Here is a 20534-nt window from a genome sequence, read left to right as displayed (position 1 = left end):
TTGCAACCCCTTACGCGCTCATTGTGTAGTAACATTAGGTGCTGTCAGACTCCATAACATTAATAACAGTAGGGCCAGAATGCCAGAATTTTTGCCAGAATGTCGATATGTAATAACACATTGCCATCTAGCCCCAAAGTAAGCAGAGCATGTGTTACGTCCACTAAAATGACTGCTGAGTTTTTTTATAAATAATATACATAACGCAGATAAACACCCAGACACAGAAAAACATTCATGATCATAACACAAATATTTTCAAGCTCGAACCCACAGTCTTGGACTCAAAAAGCAGGGTCACTGCCCACTGCGCCAATCGGCCGTCAAAGTGATTGTAAAGCTGCCAAATTATCCTAATATGAGCACTTGTCACAATATTTGCTATATGTATAATACTTGCTTTATTTTATAAACAAGCGTTTCAAATCACCGGCGATCCGTTGCTGCGTTATATACGCATAAATCTAATACGAACAAAATTATTTAGCATAAGGAATAAAGATACTGGAAAAGGGACATGCTTTCCTAGTGAGATTACCTTATAGGGCCGAAAATAACTCTGGACAGTTTTCAGAAAGATAGATATATTGATAGCAATCGATTTTCATAAGAAAGTGAATTAGGACAAATTATTATTATTTGACTGTGTTATATCAATGCTATTTGGGCGCTGACAAAATTCAAAAAGGATTATACATACACATAAAAATAAACAGAACAGCTGCTGCTAATCCCGGTAGACTTTCCTCTCGTTCAATCTTGATTAAAATCGCCATCAATTACGAAACAGACTTAATTAATTCTCCGTCTGCCGCACTGTATCTAAGCAAATTAGACCCTTCTAGCTCAGTTGAGTAAAAGATGCTTAGGTTGTATAAAAAGCAATAAACAATGTTTCCGAAATTATGAACACAACATTTAAATACTGCTACTAAGCAGCAGAAATAAGCATATATAAGTATATCCCCTGACGATCTCTGTCACGAAAAGCTTTAATACTACTAAATATGAAACATCAAAATTCAAAATTCAAAATTCATTGTGCTTATTAATTAGGCCTACTTGAAATATCAAGTAGGCCTAATTAATAACCACTTTTGAAACGTCAAGTCAGTCTATTTGTAGTGACTCTACCACCGGTTCGGAAGGCACATTCCACTGAGAAGAGCCGGCAAGAAACTCAGCAGATTGCTCTTAACCAACATCATTTTAAAGTTTAACAATCTTTAGAATTTTTCTGTTTGTGAGAGATGAGAGCGGAGTGGCCTGCTTCCAAGCAGCCTTGTCGTTAAGGAATTCATCAATAGTGTAGTAACCACATCATATGACATGTTGACCTGTATCCATCAACCTGAGGCGTAGGTGTTAAGCCTCATGCGCCTCAAATTACACCAGGCATTTCAAAACGGAACACAGCAATGCTGCTTGGCGGCAGAAATAAGCATAGCAGTAATAGGTACTTACCGGATGAGCTCTGTCACAGAAAGCCATACTACTACTAAACTGACAAGTGATACGTACTAAATTTTTTTATTTTGAAGCACGAAAGAAATGAACATTCCTTCAAATTATTGAGCCTTCTAGAACATCTAATCTAACATCACTGTAGTATATATTGTCAACATTTTAAATATTATTTTTATATATAATTTGAGTATTTGTTTTTTTTATTTTTTCTAAATGTATGTTTTTGTTCGCGGTGCTAGATTCGTCAAGTTTATGTCAAAGCCTGATGGATCTTGCAGCTTATAAGTACTCTCATGTCTCTCGTAATCGTTTTTTCTCCTTCTAACTGACAATATAGTTTTGTATTCGCAAGTTGTGGCAGTCTTTAAGTGGGTCTACAATATTACATTTATATGTTTTTTCATTTTTTGTTTCGTTTTATAAGAGTTTCTGTTGTAACCTGTCGATTGTCCATTAAATAAATAAATAAATAAATAAACATCACTTTACCAAATGTAAAGAAAGTTGATAAAACAGTAATGATAAATGAAGAATCATAAAAAATGTCGAATACCACAGTTTTCTAGGAGTTGGATTGTAAGCTACTGGGGTTCCCATATCGAGACACTAGCGGGTATGCTCAGCTCAGCTGTTTATGTCAAAAATTAGACAGTTCAGAGATGTTGAAACCGCTAGGATTGACGTTGACGTTATGGGGCAAAGCTGCTGATATAGAAACTATATTTATACTACAGAAAAGAGCTGTGCGATCGATAGATAAACTTATATCAAGTGAATCCCCATCCTACAAGAAATAAATGACTTTTGAATTCTTCATTAATCTTAAAATCTTCATTTTATATAAAATTCATTTCTACAATTTTAAGTAAGTACCTAATTGTGTGTGATCTAATTTTTTTAGAGCTGCATCGCTCATGTAGTTAATCAATTGACACAAAAAAAATAACCGCCGATTCCAACTCGAATTTTACGCGTTAGGGAAACTCCGTAACACCTCCTCGCCCAAAATACCTCAGTGCCTGAAGACCAAATTCTTCGAACAGTGGTTTCTAAGTATGGGGTTATAAGATGATCGGTTGAGTAGTTAGTTCGTAATAAACAGACTTACACTGGCATTAATAATATTATACTGGATAGGATTACAATTAAAATTGTACGAAGCTAGTTATTTAGTTGTTTGTTGTGCTAATAAAACATTTTCGTGAACTATACACAGCTGTATCGGTAGAAATTCTCGTTAATGGGGGGCCGGTATCTAATTTACACTGAGAACTACTAAACCCTGTACCTTTTGGGTGTGAAACTGTTTTATTGAAACCAATACACAGGATATTGGTTTCAATGAAACGGTTGTCTAATCTCAATAAAATTAATTGTTACGGGTAGAATTTCCGATTTAATATAATGCTATGTGCTAGGCTTCGAGGAATCGGAATAATATCACCATATCACACTTATAAGACTTAATTTTGCTAATCTTCTCTTCAATATAAGGTCCCAGTATGTACACGCTTATAAGTGACCTGCAGGTCATTCGTAGTCCAGAACTTGTTATCAGTGTTTAAAACATTTTATTGATGCCTACTTGTCTTTATAGAAATTAAATTTCTCCGTAATCTGTTTAAAATCTGTAATCTGGTTTAAATTTTTGACGGTTGTATTTCATTTGTAGTTATAGATAGATAAAAGTTTTGTTCTGTTGGTCTGTATCGTATTGTGCTCTGATAAAAAATATTTTTTTTATAAACATATATCTAGTAGTTTAATTAAATTTCCTAATTTTAACAATCAGTGAAACATGATAAATCAGCTCTAATTTTATCAATATTCATTAAAATATAATGAATGCCTACCATACATATTTTTAATACTCCCTAACAAAATATACATTGACGTAAGTTTTTCTCAGAACGTGGATAGGACAAATATTTTTTAGTAATATTTAAAAACTTCAGAAGTTTCTTCTGTAAAACCTTAGAAAATATCAATTTTATAAATTTAAAGTTATCCTATGCAAACATATATAAAAATACATGAATATTGTAATCTAGTCGCTAACTATGGGCCTCATAAGAAGGCTCAGAGTCACTCAGCGGGCGATGGAGAGAGCTATGTTAGGAGTATCTCTACGTGATCAAATCAGAAATGAGGAGATCCGTAGAAGAACTAGAGTTACCGACATAGCTCAGCGAGTTGCGAAGCTGAAGTGGCAATGGGCGGGGCACATAGCTCGGAGAACCGATGGACGTTGGGGTCTTAAGGTGCTGGAATGTCGACCCCGCACCGGTAAACGCAGCGTAGGTCGGCCCCTAACGAGGTGGACAGATGACATCAGGCGAGTAGCTGGGAGCCGTTGGAGGCAAGTGGCCCAGGACCGTGCATTGTGGAACTCCCTACAAAAGACCTATGTCCAGCAGTGGACGTCCATTGGTTGAGATGATGATGATGATGATGAATATTGTAATCTAGGCAATGGCAGGGCAGCGATGGCCAGAGTCGCAGGTTCAAATCCTGTCGGTTCCGAAAACTTTTATATGCATTTTAAATTTATAATAACTAGTGGTATGTAACAAGATATAGATAACAATGTTCATATTTTTTTATATATTTTTATATAGGGTCAATTGGAGATATCAAATGTGACAAATGAGGTGATTTCCCGTGTCAATCTCTTAGCATTGGAATATATCTTCTTACCATTAGAAGATAAAATTTTGTAATTTTACGTTAGATAAAATTTTTGAATTTTATAAATTTAAAATGCATATACAAATTTTACCTGCGTCTCTCTGGCAATCACAGCCTGAGTACTGAGGTTCAAATCCTGTTGGTTCCGAAAAGTTTTATATGCATTTTATAAATAGGTAAAAGGTTGGAAATAGGTAAAAGTTCTCTGCCCTACCGTCACCGGCGTGGCTTGGTCCTAATCGTGATAAACAATAGACTAATATTAGACTGCATCAGTTGAGATTAGTAGCACTATTACAAATTAAAATAAAAACATATCCACATTATTCCATTTTTGCTTTATCGACACACCAAAAGTGTTTGTGATTAATTAAATCGCCGAACTGATTATAATATCGAATATAAAATGGGTAATTATAAATTATTTTACCAAACGGAAGTGAAAACATTGTAAAAGCTACAATGTTTTTGTTCGTATTGAAAATATCATTTTTGCTCACCGTTGCATCAGTAACTGGGAAATATGGTGAGAGATTTGCAATATAGTAATGCGTTTCTAATATCAAAATTTTAAAAACCTGTGAAAAATTTATCAATCATAATATTATTTGTTTTTTTTTTTCATTTTAAAGTTTTAACTTTGGTATCTGTGACTTCTTCCGTGCATGCTCGTAGAACTAACTATATTTAAACGTTTCCGTAGATAGTTACTGAAATCATTGATTCCGGAGATCCGGATTTAAGTCTGATCTAATACCACCAGCCATGATTAAATACTTCGAACGACTTTTTTTGTTCGTTTCAATGCTACTAATGAAGTGGTATGTTGATTGAAATGACTTTGAATCTTTTTCACAGTTGAATCTGACGACGAACTTCCGGAATTGGAGTGGCCTAAGAAATACACCTTCGAAGCCACTAAAGTATCTTTAACTTCTGCTCTAGTCGAGAATATCAAACACTGGTAAGTTTAATTTATTTACAACGTGTAACGGAATTACGAAGTACTTTACCTTATGAAGTATACTTATGCACCCTGCATAAGTGTACTTTATAAGGAATCACCCTGTAAAAATATGAAATAAAAAAAATAACATAAATTTATTTTTCCATATAAACTAATCAAATACCATCAAAACATTCTAAGTGTTTACTTATGAAAACCCTTTTTAAGGTCAAGGACCGACACGTGCATAGTACCTATGCTTCGCGACACGTACCTAATAAAGTTATAGGGGTCACTTGATTTTACTTTTGCATGTGATGTTTTTTGGCTTTATCTGATTTCTTTCAGTAAAAACTCTGGCAATGGTTTACTCAAAAACTATTAGCGGTTCGGTTTCATAGATAAGTCTCAGATACAGTAAATAAAGTACTCTGAAGTATTATTTCGGTTTTCATTTACACGTATATTACTGTTTATGGAAAACGCGTCAATATTTTTCGGGACATAATAATATATACAAATATACCAATACTGTATTGAAACCCTATTCTATTTCATAAGTTGACTTTTGTGTTCTTACTATGAATACTATTGCCCGCTATAAGACAAATTACTTGATCTTGGACAAGTCCTGTGATTTTGTTTGTTTTGTTAAAAAGTTAATGGTAACTAGATCGTAAATTATTTGGAGTCACAATTTTCAAATAACTCCGTCTTTTATCTCTCAACATCACTGAACTTATTTAAATAGGATATGATAAATGTTTATTTTCTTTAAAACCCTTTGACATTAATAGGCTTACGATTTTAATGAATGTCTTCAATATTTGTTTTATTTTTTCAGGCGCTCAACTACAAAATCTAGAACAGACTATAACGATGGCGCTGTCAAAAAAATATTTTTAAAGGCCAAGAAAAGGTCTAAAAAACTTCCGTTTGGAGTAAAATATGAGGTAAAACAATCCCGCAAAACCATGGGACACTTTTACATTAATAATAGTACTAGCCTTGGACTTCGTTAGCTTGGAAATTTGGACGTGCTTATGTTTTCGCTGACCCCTTAACTACAACTATGCAAGAAAACACGTCGATCTCTTGATCAGTGAAATAAAAAGCATTTTCACGGGAGCATTATAAAACGTAGCGTTCGGGATACAAAGTAGATATCCCGAAAACACTAACAAGGGAACGTGAGAAGACGCATAAAGTGTGTTTCTACATCAGCCGAATATTGAATAGCTGTAGCTGCAAAAGTAATCTGTCCCATTTTGTTCACTTTGTCAGCGACTGTTAAACAGAGACGTTCGGAATTTTTATGGCTCTGCTTTTAATTGCGTGACAGCCATTCTTCTTTCAATGGTGTAGCCGAGTAGTCTCGCAATACTTTAAGGTTATCATCATCATAGTCTCCTTCAGATTGAGAAGGGTTTGGCTGTGGTCAACCACACTTACCAAGTGTGCGTTGGTAGACTTCACACGCTCCTGAGAACATTAAGGAGAACTCTTAGTGTCCCCACGTTGTTTTCCTTAACCGTTCAAGCAAGTGATTTTTAATTGCTTAAATTAAAAACACATATAACTTCGAACAGTTTGAGATGCGCGCCGGGTTTCAAATTCGCTCCCTCTCAAAAGGGAAGACGAAGGATAACAGGACCCACGAGGATAACAGGATATGTTTTAGGGTTTATCAATACACGACTAGATTTGCCGACTTAAAGCCAAGGTCAAACCAATGCGTCTAACTCGCGCTTGCAGTAGCTTTACAGTTTGCATTGAGGAGATTCAGGTGAAGTACCGGGCAACAGCTATTACAAAATACTATTAATCTCGATTCAGATTCATCCGGAAACAAGCGAAAATAATGAGAATGAGCTATTTTGCGTCAGGACGAAGGGAATACGCTCTGATTTAGTCACACCAGAAAATATATTACCTGATCTTAGTAATTACGACTTCGAGTATGTTGGTGAGTTCTTAATTCGGTTAACCGATTATTTATTTAACTCGACCGATTGTCTGATTTTGGATGTAATGCACAAAATGTCTCTGATCTAGTTCTTCCATTATCTTTTTACAAACAAACTGCGATGCCTTGTAAGAATCTTATCCCATGTACAACTTTGCTTTGGTTAGATAATACGAAATGCCTAATTTTGCCCACCATTAATGGGTAGATGCTCTAAACGTCAAGAGTCAATAGATATTTTCTAGGCTAGCGCACTCCGCCTGAACGTGAACGTGTCCTGCTAAAGCAAGGGAATATGGAGTAGGAGAAGTTTACCCCCATATATTATTACACATATATTATTTGGATATTATTTCAACCTGTGCGCCAGTGCTCTGAGAGTTGATAAAGATGTGGGAGAAGATATCCTTTCCCTGGAGATATAAATATCTCCTGCCCATGGTAGCCATGTAGCAGGGCTAGCATAGATACAAATTATATCCCGCGATTATATCCCCTGACAGGGGATATAATTAACGTGTCAATCTGCTAAATCACGGGATCATGGAATAGGAGAAGTTACCCCGGTTTATTATTACACATACATATATTATTTGGATATTATTTCCACTTGTGCGCCAGTGCTCTGATAGTTGATAAAGCTCTGGGAGAAGATAAATTGATATCCTTTCCCCGGAGATATTTATATCTCCGGCCCATGCTAGCCGTGCTGGGGATATAACCGGGGGATAATTTTTTTGTCTCCTGACTTTGCTAATAAACATAAACACCCTGCTGCATGGTGTTTATGGGAAAACCTTCCCGTTGGGAGATGCCTTTATTGCAGTGGTAGACTGTTATAGGCTGTTGATGATGATGATTATTTCGATGATATTGAATTATGAGGCTCTATGTGTTTCAACTGAGATTTAAATTAATGATTGCAGTCATTGATTGTCTTTTCAAAATATAATTCTATAAATGATTGCAGGCACAGATTACGTTGACATGGGAGAAGTAGAAAAGTTTGCTTACGAAGAAGAGGGTAGTAAGAAGTATTTATGGGCTTACCTAGATCGCAAGAATGGTTCCTGGATTCCAGTAAGGTAAATAATCATCTACCCAGTACAAATACGCAGTTGCATCGATATAAATTGAAAAATTACGGACTTTTATACAAACCTTACATATATAGATTGATAGACGTATAGGTTATACGGAGTTCATAGGGTCAATTTATTATTTTATTTAATTAAAGTGCATAAAATTTAAACTGAAATTAAGGCACTATATCATATTTATTTTTTCTAATGAGATACGAAGTAAAACAATATATGTGTAATGAATAATATAATATAAATATAAATTATTTTACCATGCAAGCCGACAAGGCTTAAGGGTGCTAAGAACCTGCAAAATACTTTATATTTTTGTTTCAATAAATGAATAAACAAATAATTTCAAGATAAAAGTATTTAAATATGAACGTAAAAAAATATGAATGTAAATAAATGTTTATTTCTCAGGGTTGAAGAACTTGGATATAACGAATGGTTGGAAAATTTAAACGAGCATGTCGTTCTGGATATTATCAATTTTGAGACACAGTTTGATTACAGTGTATTTAGTGTTAAGAAATGTAAGTAACGTCATATAAGAATACGTCTTTAATGCAACTGTTTATGTGTTATGTCCCCGGAAAGAATTGAAATACATTTTTTCTATATCTTTGCTCTGGTCTTATCTGAATGAAAGCCGTGCCCCACTTCAAGGAATTTAAATTACTCTTTCTGATACGCTTTCATTTAACAGAACATTAATATTTTTATATATCAAACTTTACTTTTCCTATTCTCCTCGCTAAGTTTCAAAAATTTATATAACCTCTATTTCACCTACGCTTTTCCTTAGCTATTTAGTTTACCCGTCTTTTTCTCTTATTTATACCCTCTGTATTTTCAGGGATCGCTTCTTATAGATAAGGCCGCCAATTATACAACTTAACTTTAATTTGTGGTTATATTATGTGGAGGTTGCATGTGTTTCTTGGAGTGCAATAAAGTGTAATTCCTTTCTTTTCTTACTATCTACCATTATACAAAACTTCATTCGATTTTCGAATATAATGCTTACAGATGACTGTACAGACGCTGATACCGATGAAGAAGAAACGAATATCGATGAATCAATTTTAGATTCTGAAAATGATGATGACGTAGAAGTTGCCTTCAATAAGTAAGCGAAAAAACAATTTATATGTCGCAACCCTTTTGGACGAGTAAAATAATCAGATACAACTTAATAAACTTTTTAGTTTCGACATATCATGTTTTAGTTTAAATGGAAGCAACCAGCTTACATTTGACTAATTTACCAATTATGATAACATAGCTAAGTATAACTAAGTATTTTCTTTTGTAACAAGGTTCAAGAAGGAATATAACAGACACTATGCTACCGAAGATGAGCATAACATGCGAATGAATATTTTCCAAAACAACATGAGGTAAGTGTTCTTTATAAAATCATTCACTATATTGGATAGAAGCAGGCGTTACTTTGCGGAAATCCATGATATATTATCAAAATTATTATCATATCATAAATTATTTGATAAAATCATTCACTTTCGAAGTTTAATCCACTATACTACTTACTAATGGCCAAACATGGTAACATGGACATACGAGGCAGTTGCAGGATTGAATTCATCATCTTCGACCCATGACCGGCCGACCCGGACCGAGTCTCCTCTCAGTATAAGAAGGGGTGGATCAGTAATCCATCCACGCTGGCCAAGTGCAAATTGTTAGACTTTACACGCCCTTGAAAACATTATGGAAAACTCTTACGCATGCAGGTTTCCTCTAATTATTTCATATTCAACCCATTATAAGCCCACAACAAGGCACGGGTCTCTTCTCAGAATTAAAACGAATTAGGCCATAGTCTAGCATGCTTGCCAAGTGCGGATTGGTAGGCTTCGCACGCCTTTAAGCCCTTTTTGTGGAGAACTTTAAGGCAAGATTTTACGTTATTTTCCTTCTCCGTTACATAAATTAATATTAAATTGCTTATAATGCACATAACTCTGAAAAGTTTGTAAGGCGATGCAGGGCATCAAGCTCGTTCCCAATATTTATGGTATAATAAAATTTCAGAAAAGTTCAGGAGCACAACAGTAAAAAAAGTAGTTTCAAACTAACTCTTAACAAATTTTCCGACCGCACCCGAGCAGAAAAGCGTAAGAGTAAAGGTCTTATAAGACGTAAGGCAGGAGAAAAAGGCACTCATCCATTCCCATATGATAAGAAGAAAGTTACGGAACTAGCTGATAGCTTACCATCGGAATTTGATTTGAGACTACTTGGCTATATTTCGCCTGTAAGAGGTAAACGTTTTAAAGAAGATGTAATAATACGAATACTAGTACTAATACTAGTATTCCTACTTTTTTTTATAAATTTTTAATAGTTTTTTTTTATATAATTAAGCATTGTTAAGAATTAATAAAATAAAGGTTAAATCAGTTAATGATAGATTAACTAATACTAGTACATAGTAATACTAGTCTGAAATGATAACCAACATAGACTATTAAAATTGTCAACCATTTTATAGATCAAGAAGGATGCGGCTCATGCTGGACATTTGGTACAACCAGTGCCGTTGAAGGTGCTTTGGCTCGTTCAAATGGAGGTAGACTGCTAAGGCTTGCTAATCAAGCACTCGTTGATTGTGCTTGGGGGTAAACATTTCAACATATACTTTTTGATTTCTTATTGTGGTGACGTAGAAACATTGCCGATGTTTGTCTCTTACTTAACATTGTTAGAGGGTCAATAGATAGTCCGGAATTACTTACTAAGTTAGATTTATTTGTACCCTCGCGATTACCTAGGCATAAAAAGATTCTGCACGTACCCTTAACTAAAACTAAGAATAGATTTAATTACTTTATAATCCGTGTCTCTCGCCTTCTTAAATCGGTTTACAATGACCCCGAAATTGACTTATTTTATGGTAATATGAACTTAGCAACTTAGTAGATAAACTGTTGCATGCTAGGTAAACTTAACACTTTGTTATAGTTTGCTGCGTTTTTGCTGGGTTCTATCAGGTACCCTTGTTTATATAAGACTTATCTGTGGAAACCTGTTATTAGTTTTAAGTCAATCAATCTGTTAACTAGTTAGTATCTACAACTGTTGGTTTTCCAATTAAAGAAAAAATAAAATAAAATAAAATAAATATGGATGTTCTTGTAATGAAATCTTGCTTTCCAGATTCGGCGGTAGTGGTTGTGAAGGTGGTAGTGATACAGCGGCCTACCATTGGATGTTGAAGTACGGTCTACCTACAGAAGAAGAATACGGCCCTTACAAAAATAGTGTATGTTGTAAATGAGGTTTTATGTTTAGAAAATATCTTTTAGGCCATTTTTTTTTTTATAAATGACAACTCCTTAAAATTAACTATGCCCAAATAATACAAGCTGTTGCCAATGACTCAGAACTCTTTTTCAGGGTTTTTAAGAATTCCGCGAAAACGTCTTTTACGGGATAAAAAGTTGGTATTGTATGACAGTCTCCAAAATACGAACTATTTTAAATATTCATCCAGAACAATAAACTAAGAGATAAAAAAGTTTAAATTTATTTTACGGGAATTGTCGTTTTTTTCATTTTTAGAATAAGAATATTATTATATCTCGACGGCCGATTGGCGCAGTTTGCAGCGACCCTGCTTTCTGAGCCCAAGGCCGTGGGTTCGATTCCCACTACTGAAAAGTGTTTGTGTGATGAGCATGAATGTTTTTCAGTGTTTGGGTGTTTATATGTATATATTCTAAGTATTTATGTATATAATTCATAAAAATATTCATCAGGCATCTTAGTACCCATAACACAAGCTACGCTTACTTTGGGGCTAGATGGCGATGTGTGTATTGTCGCTGTATATTTTATTTATTTTTATCTTTTAAGGATACAAACTATCTCTGTATCTACTAAATTTTATCAAGATCTATAGTTCAGCAAACATAATTACAAATAGGAACACTTGCATTTAAAATATTAATACGGATACTCTTAGAGCTATCAAAGCTACCTAAAATTCAGCTCCATGGAATACAAAATTATTTTTCTTCTAGGATGGTTTCTGCAGCATCGATAATATGACCACCCTTTACCCGATTAAAGGATTCACTAATGTTACTCCATTTAGCGTCGAAGCTCTTAAGGTTTGAAATTTAGTAATATTATCTTCTTAGTTAAAGAGTCATGGTATTATGTTATTTCTCTGTAATTTTTGTATTTCAGATAGCCGTAGTTAATCATGGTCCACTATCAGTTTCTATTGATGTTGGCTCAACTGAACTTTTACATTCATACAATGGCGGAATTTTCTACGACCCGGGATGGTGAGATTTTTTTTTATTACTATAGAATGCGGAATTTAATTGGCCGTTTCTAAAATACTTTTGTCAGCTAGATTTCTGGTTTACGTTACGTTTATGTAGAAGTACGAGTAATAATATATTTAAGAGCAGCAATTTATTCATTAATAGACGACTAAAATTCAGAGAAGGTAATGGAATTGCCAAAGAAGTAACACCATGAAATTTATTTCAATAATCAACTAAAAAGATCTTGCAATTTGTCCTATTACTCTTAAAACGCGTAATAAATTACAAATAAATAGAAAGATTTTTAATAGTCTGATATTCGTCTAAATTACGTTATAGCTTTTTATAATATTTAAGCTCTTCAGCCCTTAAAAGGTTACGGGCTGATGTTTCAATTAGTAAAATGACCTACGAAATAAATTTCAAGCTGTTTAACGGAATCAACACGACAATCAATCAAACACTATGCCCGCTACCTACAGCTATACCACAGATAAAATTTTACCATCTATGCAATTATATTTTATACCACAGATAAAATTATTTGCCGTTTTCATTACCGGACCACTACAGGGCACGGCATGAGTATTACGTATCTCGCGACAGGCGTAAATCTTGCAATCACTTCTGTCAAACGTCACTTTCTTTTATATATTGTATGGAAAAGTGACGTTTGACAGGAGTGATTGCATGATTTACGCCTGTCGCAAGCCTGTCGCGAGATACGTAATCACCCTGCGGGTCTCCTTCCGCAATCAGAAGGGTTAATGCCGTAGTACCTACATCACAATGACCCAGTGCGGATTGTCGGGCTTCACACGCCTTTGAGAACATTATGGAGAACTCTCAAGCATGCAGGGTTCCTCACGATGTGTTCCTTCACCGTTGTAGAAAGTGATATTTTAATTGCTTAAAACGCACGTAACTTAGAAAAGTTAGAGGTAGCTGGGATTCGAACTCGAGAGTGTAGCTTAAGTCCTAACCACTAGGCTATCACTGATTCTGTCTTCTTCATAAATCATAAATATGTAATTTATTTTTTACAGTAAACCAAAAAGTTTAGACCACGAAGTTACACTGGTTGGTTATGGCGAAGTTGACGGTGACTCCTATTGGATCGTCAAGAACTCGTGGGGCCGTGATTGGGGTATAGACGGTTACTTCCACATCTCCACTCGCGACCACGCATGCGGTCTCACTACAGAACCTACCTATGTTGTAATGTAAACCTAAGAACGTCTCAAAAAAATGCAACTCGACCGACATATTCTTACTCTATCATCTTTAAACAAAAACGTTTATATTATGGTAATAATGTATTTATATTTTGTATATATTAATACGTGAAGCAAAAACTTCGTACCTACCCCTTTTTACGTACATTGCGCGGATGGAATGCTAATACTTTTTTATATTATGCTTAAAACATACATTAAATCAATAATAAAAACATTACACACACTATTATGTGTTTGACACATAAACGCATATATATATACTCTTTTTAATTCTTTTTGGATTATAACTTGTTTCAAAAGAACAGGCTGATTGACAGTGTAGCCAAGGTGAAATCTGTCATTATAGAAGAACAGTCTTTGACACTAGAAACGTAATAATGTTCAAATTTATAGTTTAAATTAATTGCGACGAAATGTCGACCAGTAAGCGACCGATAGTATCTTGTATTTATTAAAGCTATATTGTTGGCACCTCCCTTATTGTTCCTTTCTATGTAAGTTTAAAAATTAAAGGAATTGACACTTCTTGAAATGATTTAGATATCGGAAATTACAGCACAAAGTACAAATGATCCGAATATCATACTCGTAACGAGTAAATGCCCTATAGAGTCGTGAAAGATACTCAACACCTTTCGATTTTCTTTAACCACCAAGTAACAAGGTGCTTTACTTTCTTGTATGTGTTTGGAATTTTCAAGTCCTGAAAATTAACCATGAATCCTTTTTTGTTGGTACTTAGAACAATATTATGTTGGTATCCACCAATCCGCACTAGGCCAGCGTGGTGGACTACTTAACCCCTTCTCATTGTGGGGGGAGACCCGTGCCCTCTAGTAGGCCGGTAATGGGTTGATGATGATTGTTTTCGTTCGGCATTTTCGTATTTCTACGACGACTTAACAAAAACACGAATAAACGTTTACACAAAATAAAATATATAGTATATGTACTATATTTTATGTTATGACGTACGTACACAACATGTTAGACCGTTTATTTAGCTTATTTAGGTATTTTTAGTCTCCATTTATTGAATTAATATTTTTACTGATGCGCAATGTTTTCTTGTTATATTATTTAGTTTTCTTTATTATTAATAGCATAAGATTGCACGTGGAATTTATTTGTTGGGATTATTTACGCTAGTATTAAAATTGATAAAAAGTTAAACGTAAGTTTTATGTATTTGTATATACGTATACAATGTGATGTATCAAATTAAAATAAAATACAACAATATAATAGAAAAATCCTTTAATTTAAAATATTCCAACAATTTTACCCTTACATTTTTGAAATACGTGTAATTTAAGTTCGTCGAAGTAACAGTCATTTCTACATAACTTCGAGGAAACTACAAAACCCATCTCATTCTGAGAAAAAAAACCGCGGCCGGTAGTGGGTTAAGGATGATGTATACCAGACAATAAAGTTAACTAATACAAATAATTTTACTTTAACATTAAAATATAACAAAGATATTGAAAATGAAAACCACTTTCAAAAAATTATATTCAGCAGTGTAAACTCCGGCTTATATTGCGTGAGCCCAACAATCCTCCGTAATGACAAACACTTTAGTCAGCCATATGTTTATATTGATCTTTGATCTTGTACGCCTTTCTCCATTTCAGTACGGCTTGAATGATATGTTTAAAAATATATCATACTAAATATCATAAAAATATCATTGGTAGACGTGGCTCCCTGGTGCGAAGCTGGTGGTGCTCATGATTGCTGGCAGGTTTAACTGATGGTATCCGCGCACTGCTGTGCTATATGAAATGGATCAGAGCAGCATTGATTCGCATATTCAAACATTAATTATCTTTTTTCTTTATTTTTTATTTTATTTTCCTAGGAATATAGAATTAAGGTTTTCATTTTACTAAAAAAATATGAGCCTTGATGCCTGAAATACGGATTAATATTATATTACCCATCATTAAACTTTTTTATTTTATTTTCAACAGTGAAATTATTAAAGAAAAAAAAACACTATTAAAAACTAATAAAAAAACCCCCGGCGGTCAGGGCTCCAGAAAATTAAAAATTCAAATTTCAAAATTCAAAATTAATTTATTTCAAGTAGGATGAATATAAGCACTTTTGAAACGTCACGTCTGTCTGTTTGTAGTGACTCTACCACCGGTTCGAAAGGCAGATTCTACCGAGAAGAAGCCGGCAAGAAACTCAGCAGTTGCTCTTTTCCAACATCAACAATTTACATTTTATATTTTAAAACATTTTTCTATCTTGTGCGAGCTGAAAGCGGAGCCGGACAAGCAACCTTGTCATTAAGAAATTCATCAATTGTATAGTAGTGAGGAACCTTCTCACATTACACGCCGTTATTATTATGACGGCCCACTGGCGCAGTGACGGCCGACTGGCGCAGTCGGCAGCGACCCTGCTTTCTGTGTCCAAGGCCGTGGGTTCGATTCCCACAACTGGAAGGTGTTGTGTAATGAACATTAATGTTTTTCAGTGTTTGGGTGTTTATTTGTATATTATAAGTATTTATGTATATTATTCATAAAAATATTCAACACTCATATTAGTACCCATAACACAAGCTACGCTTACTTATTATTTTAATTCACATGACGGCACTTTTTATGGCTCGTACCTTGCATGCATTGTAGAAATAAATTCCACCCTCATCATCTGGATGCCTGGTATTTTTCTACTATTCGAAATACCAGATCATTTCTACCGCACACTTGCAAACTATGGAACAATCTCCTATCTGATGTGTTTCCTCAAAAATACAATCTAGGGTTATTCAAGGGGCGGATAAACAAACTCCTTAAAAGCCCGCAACGCATCGGTGGCTCCTCTGGTGCTGCAGATGTTTATGGACGGCGGTGATCACTTACCATCAGGTGACCCACTTGCTCGTATGCGCGTGCTAAAAAATTTAAAAAAAGATATGGAAGGCCCAGGTATTCAGATATTCACTATAATACCCACAATGTTCAGGATCTTTCATTAATTAACAGTATTATTGAAGCTAAATACCTAGTTTCTTAGCAGTAATCATTTATTCTCATGACTATTATTCTTCCTTCCTATTAAAGTATTCATTTTATAAAAGAAATCTTTAAAGCCCACCAACCTGCTTTAGAGCAGTGTTGTGGGTCCGTACTCTATAAACCTTACTTCCCAAGGAGTGAAATAAAACAACTGGACTGACTCTAATACTGTATATTAAGCTTCTCTATAATTCATATTACTTGTTACCTTCAAATGACTCTACTACCAGTTCGGAATGCTGTCTTCGGCAGAGAAGACCACTGGCAAGAAACTCTACCGTTGCTCTTTTATTCAATCAATTAAAACAAGACTTATAAACACAATTACAACATTATCATATGTTATAACGCTAGGCCCTTTGATACAAGACATATAAGACAGGTCAAACATAACTACTATGATCACTTATAACATCAGGACTTTTGAAACAAATTGTTTGTATAGAGCAACCTCTGCTACATAAGCTATCTGTATGAAATAATGCTAGGGCTCCATATATGATACCTAAATAACCCAAAGGATATAAGAGATATACTTATCTGATGCAACATCAGGTACAACCATAGTACCAACAACTTTTAACAACTTATCTCAACTCCATCACCAGTATATACGACTCTTGTTCCGCCACAACAATATTTCGTTACGTTTATCGTTTCCATTATAAATCATCTATTCACAATTTGTAACGTTCTATCCACAATACTTTACTTAATCTCCTTTTCTCAATTCATTAATTTAAATCCGTCCTCACTTTTCTTTGCCGCCAATCTAACTTGTCAAACTCGCGTCTCCCGCCATAGATCCTATACTTTTATTTGACAGTCTACTAAAGTCCATTATTCTATTTTCAATACATTATCAATGAGTATACAAACTATGATTTGTTGATATATTTAATATAATCATCGGGTTTATCATAGATAAAGTGCTGTAATTCCCTATTTCCTAACACGCGCTATTAATATAAAAAAAAAAAAAATGCCCTATAAACAGAGCAACACTTCGAGTGTTGCTCTGTTTATAGGCGATGGTATTCCACATACTGTATGTTAAGCAATCTGCTTTGTCTGTCAATAATTAATATAAAAAGCATTGAAATGACGACAACCCGTTCACAATAACTATTCCGTGATGTCATAAAGTTTTTTTTGGTTTTTTGTTAAATATCGTGATACCTACGTATGGTATATGCAATTTTTTTTCAGTATGAAAATAGTTATAGCTCTGTAGGCGTATATAGATAACAAAGGTAACGTTTTTTGTCTTCTTCTCCTTCTTTGAGTGAATTTATTTCTACGGCGTGAGGTGCGGTCAGAGAACAGGGAAGGAGGTATCAATGTAAACAACTCTTCAGAAAACTCTCCATTATAGAATTGAAACCAAAAAATGTGTGATGCTCACTGGTCAGCTTCACCATTATCAACCCAATATCAGACCTGTCTAAGGTCACGGGTCTCCTTTGAAGAAGGGTTTAGGCCGTAGTCCAACCACGGTGGTTTACACGCATATGAGAACATTATGCACAATTCTAAGGCGTGCCGGTTTCTTCACAATGTTTTCCTTCGTCGTTGAAACAATTGATATTTAAATTCTTAAAACGCACATAACTTCGAAAACTAACGAGTTGCGTGCCGGAAATCGAACTGGAACCGTTAGAGAGTTCGAAGCCCTAAACACTAAAATCACTGGTCAGATTAGCTTTATTTATTTATTTATTTATTTATACTCTTTATTTGCACACAAATAAAAATACAGAAGAAGAAGTATACAAAAGGCGGCCTTATCGTTTTGTAGCGATCTCTTCCAGGCTACCTTAGGATAAGGAAAACAAAAGTATTACATAGCTTTGTTTAATTTACGACATTATATTGTATTCCAATAAGTATATGCCCTTTTACTTTATCTAATTATTTTCTGACTTTCCCACACACCACAACTAATACAATATGGTCCTACTTATAATGCAGCGATATACCTAAGTTCCCAAAGCCGCTACAGTCCACTAAAGAAACCTATCTGCGCTAAAATATTATGAACGGTGAAAGTTGAACATAAATAGCCACAGACATCACGTTGTCTACTTTCCCGATGTACTCTGTATCTGATCGAGATACTCGTAGGAAGTAATTAGGCCTATTAGAACGGTTGCGTGTGAATTTTCTTTACCCATATATATGGTACTTTAGCATCGCATAAAGAACTGGCCTGTTTCCCGTGATTATGGCGTCACTGTACCTATAATGTACTGGAACATGTAACGTGTGTATGAAAATCGCAAATTTGTTTTGCTTAGCGTAAATTATATGTTTAAACGATTGTCTCGAGTTGTTGCCATTGACTTCCTTTTTGGTCCATTACAAGTTATGTTCTTCTCACGCTCAGGACACCGCGCTACATCTCATCAACATGGCTGGTGTAGTGTCACCTAGTGTATGAGTCTCGCGAAGAGCTTACAATAGAAATGATCCTATGAAGTAAGGTCTTCGAAATAACCTAACCTTGTGGGAAAGAAAGGTATAAAAGGCGAAGATCTGTTTTGTGTGTGAAATTATAAATTACACCACACAGATTCTTCTGCTTTTCGCGGACTAAAGGAAATTAAGCTTAATTTTCATAATATATCATGGATTTCCGCAAAGTAACGCCTGCTTCTATCCATTACTTAACAAACCTAAGTAAACGCGACCTTATTTTATTCCAACTTCCGACATTACCCGTAACATATATATTCTTTCGGAACTGAGACATGGTCGCTAACAATGGGCCTCATAAGAAGGCTCAGAGTCACTCAGCGGGCGATGGAGAGAGCTACGCTAGGAGTATCTCTACGTGATCAAATCAGAAATGAGGAGATCCGTAGAAGAACTAGAGTTACCGACATAGCCCAGCGAGTCGCGAAGCTGAAGTGGCAATGGGCAGGGCACATAGCTCGGAGAACCGATGGACGTCGGGGTCTTAAGGTGCTGGAATGGCGACCCCGCATCGGTAAGCGCAGCGTAGGTCGGCCCCCAACGAGGTGGACAGATTACATCAGGCGAGTCGCTGGGTGCCGCTGGAGGCAAGCGGCCCAGGACTGTGTATTGTGGAACTCCATACCAAAGACCTATGTCCAGCAGTGGACGTCGATTGGTTGAAATGATGATGATGATGATATATTCTTAGTGTGTTTCACAAATAGTTTTATAGTAATAATAAACCCATGCCCGATCACCCCTATGGTTTCTACACGGCATCGTACCGCGAATGCTTAATCGCTTGACGTCACATCTATGTCGGTAGGATGGTAACTCAAAGGAAACTCAAAAATTATAATCTTCCGAAATGCCCCCGCCGGAAATCGAACCAGATATTTGTATGAAAGTTATTCTTTGACCCGTTCTGACGTGATTGACTTACAAATATCCAATAACTTAATGCATAGATGCTCATACAAACCACCAACACAAGTGGGCACAGGCGGCACGAGACTGTTATATTTGGGAAAGTCTATGTCCAGTAGTGGATGTCCATTGGGTCCATTCAACCATCACCATAAATTTAACCAATTGACGTCCACTGCTGGAAATACTGGTTGTCTCTCCCTCTGTCCTTTAAAGTAATATTTTGTTACATGTATAGAAGTTCAAACACTAAGTTATTTTGAAAAAAAAAGTGTGTGTACTTATGTACACCCGATAGATGTTATACTTCTTTGGCGTAACAGGATTAAAAATCTTTTCAAAAATGTTATCTGTGTTTATACAAAAAACTATTCCAACACTAGAAAAAAGGTATTTAACACATTTAAAGATTTTTTATAAC

The 20534-nt window shown here is 35.1% G+C and overlaps 1 protein-coding gene and 1 pseudogene across 1 annotated transcript; one reads left to right on the top strand and one right to left on the bottom strand.

Moving 5' to 3' along the window:
• Nucleotides 1–4606: 4606 nt before the first annotated feature.
• Nucleotides 4607–14839, top strand: LOC120624745 (digestive cysteine proteinase 2-like). Its single transcript, XM_039891447.1, has 14 exons — nucleotides 4607–4681; nucleotides 5014–5119; nucleotides 5946–6054; nucleotides 6938–7067; nucleotides 8038–8152; nucleotides 8573–8685; nucleotides 9182–9281; nucleotides 9472–9552; nucleotides 10208–10437; nucleotides 10668–10794; nucleotides 11333–11438; nucleotides 12199–12288; nucleotides 12368–12468; nucleotides 13500–14839. The coding sequence occupies exons 1-14, from the start codon at nucleotides 4618–4620 to the stop codon at nucleotides 13678–13680; spliced, it is 1653 nt and encodes a 550-aa protein (XP_039747381.1). The 5' UTR covers nucleotides 4607–4617; the 3' UTR covers nucleotides 13681–14839.
• Nucleotides 14840–19063: 4224 nt separating this feature from the next.
• LOC120624822 lies at nucleotides 19064–19217 on the bottom strand (annotated as a pseudogene).
• Between the last annotated feature and the right edge of the window lie 1317 nt (nucleotides 19218–20534).

Source organism: Pararge aegeria, chromosome 6 (genome assembly GCF_905163445.1).
Source record: "Pararge aegeria chromosome 6, ilParAegt1.1, whole genome shotgun sequence".
In the NCBI taxonomy this organism is placed as follows: domain Eukaryota; kingdom Metazoa; phylum Arthropoda; class Insecta; order Lepidoptera; family Nymphalidae; genus Pararge; species Pararge aegeria.
The sequence above is the reverse complement of the archived record's forward strand: the minus strand, read 5'-3'. Positions and strand labels throughout refer to the sequence as shown.